The following is a 12,364-nucleotide window of genomic DNA, read 5'->3' on the forward strand; positions in this document are numbered from 1 at the left end:
TGACCCCTCTCACAAACTGGACAGCAGAACACAGTCACAGCCCACCCCTCACCATGAACAACACTCCCCTACCACACACACACACACTCGAAATCCTTGGTGCAACATACAATACATCAATGTCATTTAAACAACGTATCACAAACATTAAAAATAATATAAAGACTCAGTGCCTTGAGGTCACTTGCCCATACAACATTCGAACACAACAAAGAAACCACCACTGCAGTATACAAACAATACATACGTTCAGTGATGAATTATGCAAGCCCTGCCTGGGCTCCTAACCTCACCAAAACACACTACAACACTCTACAGACTATACAGAACAAGGCCCTAAAAATAATCACAGGCTGCACAGCTACTACACGCACAGACCACCTACATCAAGAAACCAAAGTCCTCAAAGTCAAGGATCACCTAGACATGATAGGCACCCAGTTTCTTGCTGCAGCCTCCACAAACCCACAACATCCACTATATTACACAGCAGCACATCCATCCACACCAAGGAACATCAAAACAACACCCAGGACACGATACCATACACAAATACTGTCATCTATCCCCCCTTACCCACCTCAGACCAGCTTCCAGAAGCATATCCATACTCAGATCACTTGCCGCTCCATTCAGTCACTTAAAGACAAAACACAGCTGCATGCACGGCCTCCTGACATCCACCCTTCTGAATCCTATCTCCCTCGTGAGGACAGGGTCCACCTAGCCAGGCTGAGATGTGGGCACCATCCAGCCCTCTTAAGCTACCAGAATAGGCTGGATGACTCAGTCGCTGATGCCCGTCCAGCATGCAACACAAAACCCCATACTATTAAGCACATTATGGACGACTGCATTGCACACAATCACCTACGCCAACAACTCAACATATACTCTTTGAGAGCTTTGTGGGAAAGCCCGGTCTCAGCCATGGCCTTCCTAAGGGACTCAGGGCTGTTCGGCCAGACTGCCTAGGGAACAACTACTACTATTACTGGTGCCGTAAGTAAGATATTAGAAAAGCTGATGTGAAAAATCTGGATAAATCATCTGGAAAAACACAATATGATAATAGAAAGACAATTTGGTTTTAGAGAGGGAAAATCATGTGTTACTAATCTATTAAAGCTACTATGACAAAGTTGCAGAAACACCGCAGAAAAGAGAAAATGGATCAAAGAAGGCATTTGACAAAGCATCACACCAAAGGCTTTTATGGAAATTGTACCATTAATGAGGAATCCAAGGTAATCTGTACAGCTGGATGAAAGATTTTCGCAGAAAAAGGAAACGAGAACAGTACTATGGGGAAATTACTCATCATGGAGAAAAGTAACAAGTGGAGTTCCACAGGACTCAGTGCTGGCACCAATTAAGTTTTTAGTATACACTCGCTTTTAACCCCTAACTGCCGGGTGTCAGTCGGAACTGTCAAGAAATCGGTGGCCTGGTGGTGCCAGATGTTGATCGGAACCGCACTTGTTTTTGCACCACAGTTTGAAATGGCTGTCACTTTATATCGTCACCAAAAGCTAGGGAGGGACTCCCGCCAGCTAAGCCAACCATACCTCAGTTGTTTCTGTGACTCTGCCAGGTGTAAGATGATCTTTTCTTAACCCTTCTAATCCAATTCTGTTTCTGCCTCACATGGACTTTTGCCTCATCCACCCCTGTCAAGCCTCCTTCCAAGGATACTAGGAAAAGAATCAGTGATAGTGCCACAGGCCAAGCCTTGGACATCACTGCGTATAGTTTATCTAGTAATGGAGTTGTCACGTTGAGAGCAAAGGCCATTGTCTGGGCCTCGGGCAGACGCATGAACACATCCTGTTCTCACGGTAAAAATTACTCGCCTCCCTCAACTCACTACTTATCAATGCAACTACCTACAGAGCTGGGGATTTCATTTGTAAGAAGAGTTGGTGAGTAATATGGTCTTTAATTTGTTTCCCTAACTGGTATAGTTTCCAAGATATTAAGGTTTGAAAACAGGCTATTATCAGAAAAATTCCCACAGTGAGAAAAGAATGGCACTATTAATAGCCTGGCGTGTAGTTAACGGCCGTCTTTGGCGGCCTCCACTTAATGTCAAGTCAATTCCTGTTTTAGGTTGAAAGGTAACAAAAATCTGAATTACTCATACTGTGAGCAAAGAGGAGTGAGGAATTTTCCCTTATTTTATCCTGCTGGGACACCCGTTGAGAAAAGAGAGAGAGAGAGAGTGCAGCAGAACAGTATAGTAGTGTTTGCTGTTACACTAAATTATACTATAGTACTGCAGTATACAATTCTTGGAGTATAAGGAGGAAGGAAGGAGAGGTGAGAGAGTGATAATACAACAAACATGTCGCTCTTCTTTCTTCTGTCAGGCTGGTAATTTTAATGCCGTACCAAGGACATATCCATCCCCTCCACTCTAAACAAAAGGCCAGAAATGAGTCATAACTCAGGAACTGGTGGCCTGACTGGACTGGAAATGGTTTTATTCTTCAAGTCAAAGCATTTTAACAGTACCTTACTCTAGCAAAAATTGCGCTACATGTGCTGGTTTTGCTGTGCTACGGTAACAAACAAACATACAGAAACTGGATCATTATAATATAAATAAATGACACTGACAGAAACATTGGAAAAGTAAGCTATCTAAATATGTTTGCTGCTGATGGAAAAATACAAAGGAAAATTACAAACATAGACTCTTGCATAAAGCTACAGGAAGAACTAAATAAGCTACATGAATGGAGCAGTGAATGGAAAATGGAAATCAGTGTGTACAAATGTCATGTAATAAAGTTTCATAAAGGTGAAAAATGACTAGACTGAGATTATAAGTCTGGAAGTTCAACTTTACGCCCATCAGAGTTGGGAGTGATTATCAAGAACAGACAATCACTGGCTGACTACATAAATGAGAATGTATGGAACATGTACACATTGCTTGCTTATATGAGAGTAACATTCATCCATCCATCCATCGTTCAATCCTATGTTGCCCCATGAGCAGCATAGGCCCAGGGGCTAGGCAAGTTGGTCCTGACATTTAAGATGAGAGTGACCAGCCTCACTTATCCCTGAGTGGCATTATGCGAGCAATATACCCCAACCATCCCTTGGATATAAACCTGCACCAGCTCAATCCGATTGGAGCATCGTAATTACTAACTAAACCACCAGGCGCCATAATTTGGTTATATGGTTACCATCCGGTGTAGTAAATGGTTTCCTGGTGTACAGGAAACCATTTGGCTTGTCTCTCAGTGAAGGGTCACTCAAAGGAAGAAGGAAGAGGAAAGAAAGACAGAACAGGAAGTGTAAAGTCAACTATAGGCAGAAGAAGGAGGAAAGAATGAAGGAAAGAAAAACAGAAGGAAGGAAGACAGGAAAGGGAAGACACCCAAAGCAGCCCTACACTGAGTGAGTAGATGGTGAGTGTCCCCACCTACCGCATCATATATATAAATGAAGACATGCTGAAAAAAATAATCACACCATCCACTACACCAACTCTGGGGTATGCATCTGTAGTCTGGAATCCTCATTTCACAAAACACATTGATAAGACTGAAAAGGTACAAAGAGGCTGCTACAAAAGGGGTCCTAAGCTTAAGAGAACTAAACTATGAAGAAAAACTAGAAAAATTAAACCTACCAAAATTTTATGAGACACGGAAAAGAGGAGACATGATTATGTTATATAAATGCATCACAGGAAAAGAGAAAATAGACATAAATGAGTATATAACCCATGGAGAAGCAACATGAAGAAGACACTCTAAATAACTGTACAAAAAGAAAGGCAATAATGATGTAGGGAAATTCAGTTTCCCAAAAAGAGCAACTGATCAGTGGAATGCACTACTGAATGAAATATTATGTGGCAAAACTATTCATAAATTCAATGATATATATGATCAAACTGGTTGCAAATCCCATTCCTCATGAAAGTGTGAAAGATGAAAAGATAATCAATGAACAGTAGGTGACTGTGTGTATGGTAAGGTAAAAGTAGCTACGTATAATGAATTTCAGGCTGGCAGACAGATATGTGCCTCCAACTTCTTAACAGAAAGTGGGATTTCTGACAAAGAATAAAACAGTTATGCACCCACACAATTTTTTTTTTTTTTCCCCTTATACTTAGAGGAATGCAGAAACTAATTAGGAGAAGTCTGAATATCCTCTGTCATAAGAGCAATAGGTATTTTGTGGAGCTGCAGATGTGCATTCTAGAACAGAAACTGCAACTCCAAAAGTCACCAAATGACAGAGAAATCATTACAGTCTTTCAAATGAAATGCCTGCACTCTGAAGGAAGTGCGAGCAATGGTTTTTCCAACACTGGCCCATCTCGCAGGCTGGCCAGTCAACCACTGCCATCTCTTTCATAACTCACACAGGGTGATATAGAAAGGAAAAGGAATAATGCCTCACTTAAAGACATCCACAGTCAAGTGTATCCTTCCTTCTTAGTACTAAAATGGACTTCTGGCCCGACAAAAATCTGTTTTCCCCCTCTTCTGGCTAAGAGATAAAGTGAAAGCTTGTTGAATTCACTACAATAAATTGATAAACTATTAAGTGAGGGTTGCCTATACAGTGCTACACATGACTTGACTCAAAATGATAAACCTGCAATTACTAGAGCATATATAGTACCTGGTTGTGGTGAGGGGTGCAGGGGCAGCAAGAGGTTGGCTAAGTCCCAGGAAGGTCCGGAAACGACCCCACACAAATGCTACCATTTCATATTCATTAGGCTGCTTCATAAGGTCATACTTCACCTATGTGGAGAAATGATACTGCCGTAATGACAAAAGCATTATGTATTCACTTGAAGAATGCAAAGCATCATAACCTATTTGCCACATACACATGCCACCAGCACAAATACATAAAATGACAAGTATTTCCTTTACATAGGCATATTCTTTACCTTCAATATCTTCAGCTAAACCACTTAAAACCTGAATTTCACTGCACATGTATTTCAGCAAACATATTCTCAGAATAACACACAACACTGACATTTAAAATTCAACACTACAGTATTTTTAAATGAACCCCAAGCTTACCTATCTTGTAATCATACTAGGTACATTAAAGTAAGTTTATTTAGTTCTTATGTTATGATGAAATACAGTTCTGTACATAGCTTTTAATCTACTGGTACAGTATTACCTGTACAATTAACTTTACTTTTTTCTTATCTGACACCAAAGTATGTACATCAGTTTTTTTGTTTACCTAACCTCAAAATACTGTATATAAATAAGTTTAATTTACCGCCTATCTACCATCTAACTATGTACACAACTTTCATCTTTGCCTATCTACCTCTTAACATTCCCACCTGTGTGAAAGACTTGATGATGAGGGTGAGGAGGAGGTTGATGAGGACCCAAGAGTTGCACAATACAAATATGAAGAACATCAAGGGTACAAAAGCAGACACTTGCTTCATCTCTTCAAACTGGAACTTGCCTAAGAAGACGGAGGGATGTTGCAATTAATCTGTTTGGTCTGATGACACAATTGTTTTTTCCTGCTAATTCCAGTCACACTATCACAACAAAAAAGAGCATTCACAGACAGCAAAAAACATGTCCTACAATTGGTCTGTGGCTGAAACTTCCTAAGACTCTGGTCTCTGACCAACTGTTCTCAAATTACTTTGTGCCTGTCTGACTCTCAGTCCACTGAATTTGGACCAACAGCTCTTACCCTGCTACTTTGGCAACCGATCTACTATTCTCAAAATATACTTACATCATCCATGGCTTACCTTAAATCCTTCCACCAGGTCTCATCCAAACTGAATAAAAACTATTGAGTTAAAGGGTCAAATCTTTGATGCGTTCAGTGACCTTTACCTCTGATCAATTGTTCTCAGAAATGTTTCACAATTCCTTCCTGACCCATAAGCCCTTCCACAGAGTTTGATCAAAATCGGATCATAACTGTATGAGTTGACCTTGCTCTTGACTTATGAATCTTCTTCAGCCGAAATTTAATTACTTGTTACTAATATGGTTTGCAATTATTACCGTATTCCAAATTTGGTGCAACTCAATTCCATAGTTATTTAATAATCTTGCTAAACAGACTGACAGGACAGACAAACAAACTGAACCAGACATAAACCATTCATGCTACGCACATGGGTGTAACAAAGACAATCTAGCAACATAACTTCAACAGAGATCTGTAAGGGTGCCTGGCAGATGTGGCCAGTTTCCAACAGTCCCTTCAGTTTACATCCAGATGAGCCTGGGATTTCACATACAGCATCCGGCAAATTTTATTCACTTGAGGGAGACCTCTTTAAGTAAAGCGATTACTGATGGCTAAATCTAACTCCACAAGAGAAGATTAGGAGAAATACACTGAGGTGGTTTGGACATGTGAAGAGAATGGAGAATGAAAGACTGACTAAGAGGGTGTATGTAGGTGAGGTGGAGGGAGGAAGAGGGAGAGGTAGACCGAGGATGAGGTGGAGGGATGGAGTTGAGAGGTATATGAGGGAAGGGGGGGGTGAGTTGGGGGGAGGGTAGTCAAATGGTGGGTGACAGAGCGACTTGGAGGCGTTTTGTCTGCGGCCACCCTTTGCAGGATTAGGGCGTCGGGCTATAGATAGATAGAGAGATATCAGGAATAATATAAAAATTACATTACTGAACTGAAGAGGTTAATAATGAACCTTAAAAAAAAAAAAGTAAGCTCACACACACTGACTAGTTTTAAAATGTTGATAAAAAGAAGTCACAGAAGCAGTAGATCATCCAGTCCAGAGACATCTTACAGTGATTTAATATTGTGACTACCAGATAATTCTGCAAAGTTTAGGAGGGCACCACAGTTGTGACAGAGTTAATGAAGGTCATGCACAGTTTTTCCAGAGAAAAAAAAAAAAAAAAAAAAAACTCACCCAGCATCATACTAAAGCAAGTTTCAACAGCTGTGACAATATTGTAGAAGCCCACAAGGTACTTGAAGAGAAGGAGGTAGAACATGGCCACAAAGGAGAAGAAGCATAAGAAGAATGCTATTAGGAATCCACTTAAGTCATCCCAACATTGAGCCAGTGTCGCTGACAGTACACCTGGAAGAGTAAGAGCAAATTAGTGCAGTTGGAAAGGAATGAGAACAGGTATGGAGGGGAAGAAGGGAAGGCCAGATTAAGAAAGGAGGAGAAAGCAGAATATGGTGAGCAACAGGGATGGGAGAGGATCCTGTAGTACGAAAATGTAACACATACTTTTGACATATCAAAAATTCATGTTTCCTTTTTAGAAGGTAAAACTGCATAACAAAAGGTAGTAATGATGTAGTCTGATGATAGAGGGGAGAAGGCAGTAAAAGAAATAGAGAACATTTGTTGGTGTATGTAGCCCTTTGCAAAACACACCAACCAAAGTCTAGAGACAAACAGGAGGCAGTAGGTAAACTGCTACATTAGATTTAGGAGCTAAAACCATGACAATGGTATTGTGATACACTGTCTGAAATAAAGCCACTATATTTAAACTTCTATCATCAAAAAGATTAATATCCTCCATAGTCTGAGACACTTAAAGTACACTAAATAGGCAGGAGATAAAATTTACACTTCACTATGATGATGCTTTTTCCAAATATCTCCTGACAAGTTTCTTCAATTTAGGAGAATCTTTCCAAACTGGATGGGTTTGATACAGCCTGCACTTATGAAATGGCTTACCTAAATTGAATATATTCACCTAATGGTGGCAAAAAAAAAAGAAAAGAAAAAAAAAAAGACATCTTCATAGCAAAGGAGAGGTATTAAGAGGTGGTTCACTTGCACTAAATCTTGCTATACCCGAACCATACTGAGCATGACTATAGGGAAAATAATTATTTTTATTCTCACCCATTCTCTTGTTGAACCTGAGGAGCTTAATGAATTTAAGGGTGCCCACAAAGACTACAAATCCAACTGTATATCCATACAACTCATCCAACAGTGCTGCATACTGCATCCTTATGTATCCGTTGCCCTTGGTGAGCTCGAACTGCTTCAATGCTGCCTTGGTGGCAACATATCTGTTGGAGGAAAAGAAAATTTGAGAGGGAGGGAAAAAAGTAAGGATCTGAAGGTGGGGGTGATAGAAACTATATGAGTAAGGAACACACAGCAGGGGTGCACCCAGAAACTGAGTAGGGGAGGTTTCCAAATTACTGACAAGCCCTTGTGAGCAAAGCAAACCCATACAGATGTGGGGTCCCGGGGGAGGGGTACTGTAGGCTCCTCAGGAAATCTTTTTTGAAATCTAACCAATAACTGATGAATAGATCACTGCACTAAAATAATTCAATCAGTGTATTAATTGCTTTGCTTTAACACTCTTGCAGTTTTATTAAATGCTCATCATATCATAACTTATTAAACAGACATCATCAATATTTGACATTGTATGGCAGTGCTGAATTGAATTCAGATGATTCAGGTGTATGAAAGTTATCATGGTGTGGGGTGAAGTCTGACTGTCGGAATAGGCCTGGTCAGACCATACCTTGCAGTAATTGGAGGAATCAGACTGAGGGGGCATTCTGGGCAACCAGGAAACCCCCCTCAGTCTGATTCTCCCCTGGGTGTGCCCCTGACACAGAGGAAGTCTGGGAGGAAAAATAGGAGGGGATGAATGTTTACATTTAAGTTTGGAGGCCACTGACCACGATACCATGCACAGATCTTTTCAGCTGATGACAGCTCTCCACGTTTCATGAAACCAAGCCATCTCTCCCAACCCAGAGATCTCAGTGTAAAACCACACTCCATTTCTTTCTTGGTCTGTTTCTGAGAACTCTTCCCTCTACACTGACACTTGTAACTCCCTTCCGCCAGTCATCCTCTTCCCTCCTGTCAACATGCCCAAACTATCTCATGACTCTACTGTCCAGTTTTAATCACTTCTCTGACATTTCTTCCGCCAAACCTCTCTTGCAGTACATTATTCTCAATTCTATCACTCAGTGAGACCCTACTCATCTATCCCAACATTCTCATCTCTGTGGATTTTTGTCTGCATGCATCCTCTTCCCTTCAAAGCCAAGTCTCACTTCCATACAGCATTGTACAGAGAACCTTGACACAAAAGGACAACCCCTTCACAGTCAGGAAAGGCAACAGTTCCTTAAATTTCTTTCTCTCACTTCTCATTTTTGCAATGAAGCTAGTCTTACACCCTCAACATGTACCCTATATAACAAAACTCTTCCATGTATTTCAAGTGCATGTTTGAAATCAACACTTACCACCCTGTTGTCCACAGTCCGGACAAACTTGTATTTATGTAACTTACACTGAAAATTTCTCACATTTTGCAGTCTACCTCTAACATCACTGCATCCTTTGTGGACTATCTATTAAATGTTGTACACAGGACAGAGGTCTTCCCAACTACACACAGCTCATGGCCACACACCCTGGTGCACAATATTATATCCTTCAAACCTACCAAACATGACCTTTGTTTTACTAGGATTTCAGTCCCTCTATTTCTATTCCATCCCTCCAACTCTCAAACTTCTCTCTGGCATCCTCCATGCTTTCACCACCCAAAACTAAACCATAACCATAAAATAACTCCCAAGGTTGCTAACTTTTTCTCTCTTTTTCACTTGCAATCTATCATTTTTATCTTTCATTTTCCTCCTACCTTGTCTAAATCTCTTTACCTCCATCTGGTACATTTTCTTACATTCCTTCCACTTTACACTAATATTTCTTCCAAACTTCTCATCCACTCTCTTCTTACCCTCCCTTACAAGTCTTTACACCTCTTCTTCTCTACATACAACTCTGTATTCTGTCTCTCACCTTCCTCCACGCCTCTGCTTCCCATCCAGTCACTGTTATGCTTTTTCTTTTGCGACACAGTTTGTCTCAACTTTTCATTCCACCATGCTGTTCCTTGCATCCCCTTTTGTCTTCTCTTCACCCCACACATCACCTCACATGCTGCACAGATTTCTTCTGTGAATACCTTGCACACACCTTCCATCTCCTCTATCTGCTCCAAATTATATTTATCCAACCACTCCTCCAGTCTCTCTTATATTCTGCCTTGTTATTATCCTCTTGCAACCTTCCTGCCACCTTTATATGGACTACCTCCTCCTGTCCTTCTAGTCTTCTATTTATCCATTGCACTTGTACTCTGACTTTCACCACTACCAAGTGGTGGTCAAAGAGCCCTCTCCCCTATTCTGTATGTTCTCACATCCAGCACATATTCTCTCACTCACACACACACAATCAATCACTGCCTTCTGCTCATTCAGTTTTAACACCCACTTTTCTCATCACTCACCATGTATACCTGTGGATCATTTTGTGCTTCAAGAGGGTATTGGCTATAATCAATCCCCTCCCTGCACGAATGTCCACTAGAGCACTACCATTCTCATCCATTTCTGCAAACATCCCCCCACTCACGAACTACTCCACCCACCTTCACATTCTCTACTTTTTAAATTATATCTTCAATCAAAAACATCCTCAAACTCCTCTCAAACTTTCCATGCATGCTTCCACACTTGCCAAGAACTTCTTTCACTCTACATGCAAGGTCTTCTGTTGGGGCATAAACACACACAATCACCCATGTTTGTATTCCTAATTTCAGTCTTACCTACACAATCGCTGAACCAACTGATCCATAATCTCTTATATTCTCCTTCCACCTCTTGCACACAACTATACATAAGCCCTCCTTTGCCCTCTCAGTCTCGCCTACTCCTACACATATACCCAATCCATAGTCCTACTCTCTCACAATACTCTTGTGAATAAAAAGTTTGTTCTATTGCCTTGACCTTCTTTGGTCAGTGTGACCTTGACTTGACCTGAACGTGTTAACCACTAGAACAAGACCACATTGTCAGCTGGACAGGATTTGACACCTCAATTGTCAAAACTGGTCCATAAGTGTGGCCTGTGGAACACAAATGAACAAATGGAGAGACAAATGGGTGGAAGGAAAATTTAAATTTGGCTCAGCTGTCCAAGGCTCTAAATTTTACCTTTGGGGAAAAGTGGCATCACTACAATTACATACAATACCGCAGATCTACAATCATACTTCGAACCAACAGTATAGGATACTTATAGATAAAGATCACTATGACTCCTCCTCCACTTTTAATGTTATCTACTGGACAAAATCGCATCAAAACATACCTGGAATAAAATTGGACAGGCAACATAAAAACTTGCAATCGTATGTCTGAACAATGCCACCAGCAAGGAATACTATTAAAAAGGAGCAATCCCATGAGTGACTAATTGTCGGCTTAAGTAAGAGACACCTTAACCTGGTACAAAACAGGAAGCGTAAGTACAGAGTTTCTGATCTTTCTATCTGCAGTAAATGCTGAAGTCTAATCTTAAAGCTATCATACCATGGGTAGAGAGAAAGAAGATCCCTCCAGTCACTCCAAAGCTTATCTCCTCATAAACCCATTCTAATCCCTCCTATCACCCAATGGCTTACCTCCTACAATACCCATTCTAACCTCTTCCATCACACCAAATTTTATCTCCTCACATACACCTCTACTGTCATATAGACTTGCACTCTTAAAATACAGTATAATTCTCTGACCTTAAAGCATAGAGGATAATTCCAGTATAGCAGGCAATGAGGATGGACACCTCAGCAAACGACCAGTAGCTGCTCCAGTACCCACATCCCTGCTTGTACATGTAGTAGAGCTCCCGGCCCGTAAAGTAGATGACGAAGATACAGAACAATACCTCACAGAAAATCTCGAAGGCCCCAAAGCCGCCCACATGATTGATAAGCCGAACGCCCTCAAACCTGAATATTTAGTGATAGAGATGGTAGAGATAGATTAGATGGAGGAGGTTTGAAGCAATTAACCACTTCAGCCCAAGTACATATTTTTAACTTTATTCTTGCTCCAGTCAGATGTTCAGTTTAGGAGACTTTCTGAACTGGGGGGTGTTAGACTTAGCCATCATTAACCCCTTTCACTACAGAGAGACCTCCATTAAGCCTCATAAATTAGCCTGAAGGTACCAAAAATAAGTGGAAAAAAATAATCAGATTGAGGGAGGTTGTGAAGAGTAGTAAAATTAATCTCAAATGATGATACTTCTAAAGGAAAGTCATAAGGTTTATGTAGTCCTCATTATTCATTTGCAGTGTGTTCAAAACTATCAAAACTTTTTCCATTCAAATCATACTGGAAAATGGGGAAATCTAGCAATTCAGCAATATACCTAACAAAGTAAATTTAATCATCATCATCATCATCATCATCATCATCATCATCCAGACCTCCTTTCCCACCCTAGGGCAGGGTGAGGAGTAGCAAAGTC

At 40.7% G+C, this 12,364-nt stretch overlaps 1 protein-coding gene across 1 annotated transcript in view; it reads right to left on the reverse strand.

Moving 5' to 3' along the window:
- Nucleotides 1–12,364, reverse strand: part of LOC145392059 (uncharacterized) — a 286,089-nt gene that overhangs the window by 24,393 nt on the left and 249,332 nt on the right. The window contains exons 57-61 of the mRNA XM_080266515.1: nucleotides 11,625–11,840; nucleotides 7,889–8,061; nucleotides 6,926–7,099; nucleotides 5,351–5,481; nucleotides 4,657–4,781 (exon numbers count right to left, since the gene is read on the reverse strand). Coding sequence (XP_080122641.1) covers nucleotides 4,657–4,781; nucleotides 5,351–5,481; nucleotides 6,926–7,099; nucleotides 7,889–8,061; nucleotides 11,625–11,840 — 819 coding nt within the window. The remainder of the gene's footprint in view (nucleotides 1–4,656; nucleotides 4,782–5,350; nucleotides 5,482–6,925; nucleotides 7,100–7,888; nucleotides 8,062–11,624; nucleotides 11,841–12,364) is intronic.

This window comes from Coenobita brevimanus, chromosome 21, assembly GCF_032717465.1.
Source record: "Coenobita brevimanus isolate Jiangsu-jjx chromosome 21, ASM3271746v2, whole genome shotgun sequence".
In the NCBI taxonomy this organism is placed as follows: domain Eukaryota; kingdom Metazoa; phylum Arthropoda; class Malacostraca; order Decapoda; family Coenobitidae; genus Coenobita; species Coenobita brevimanus.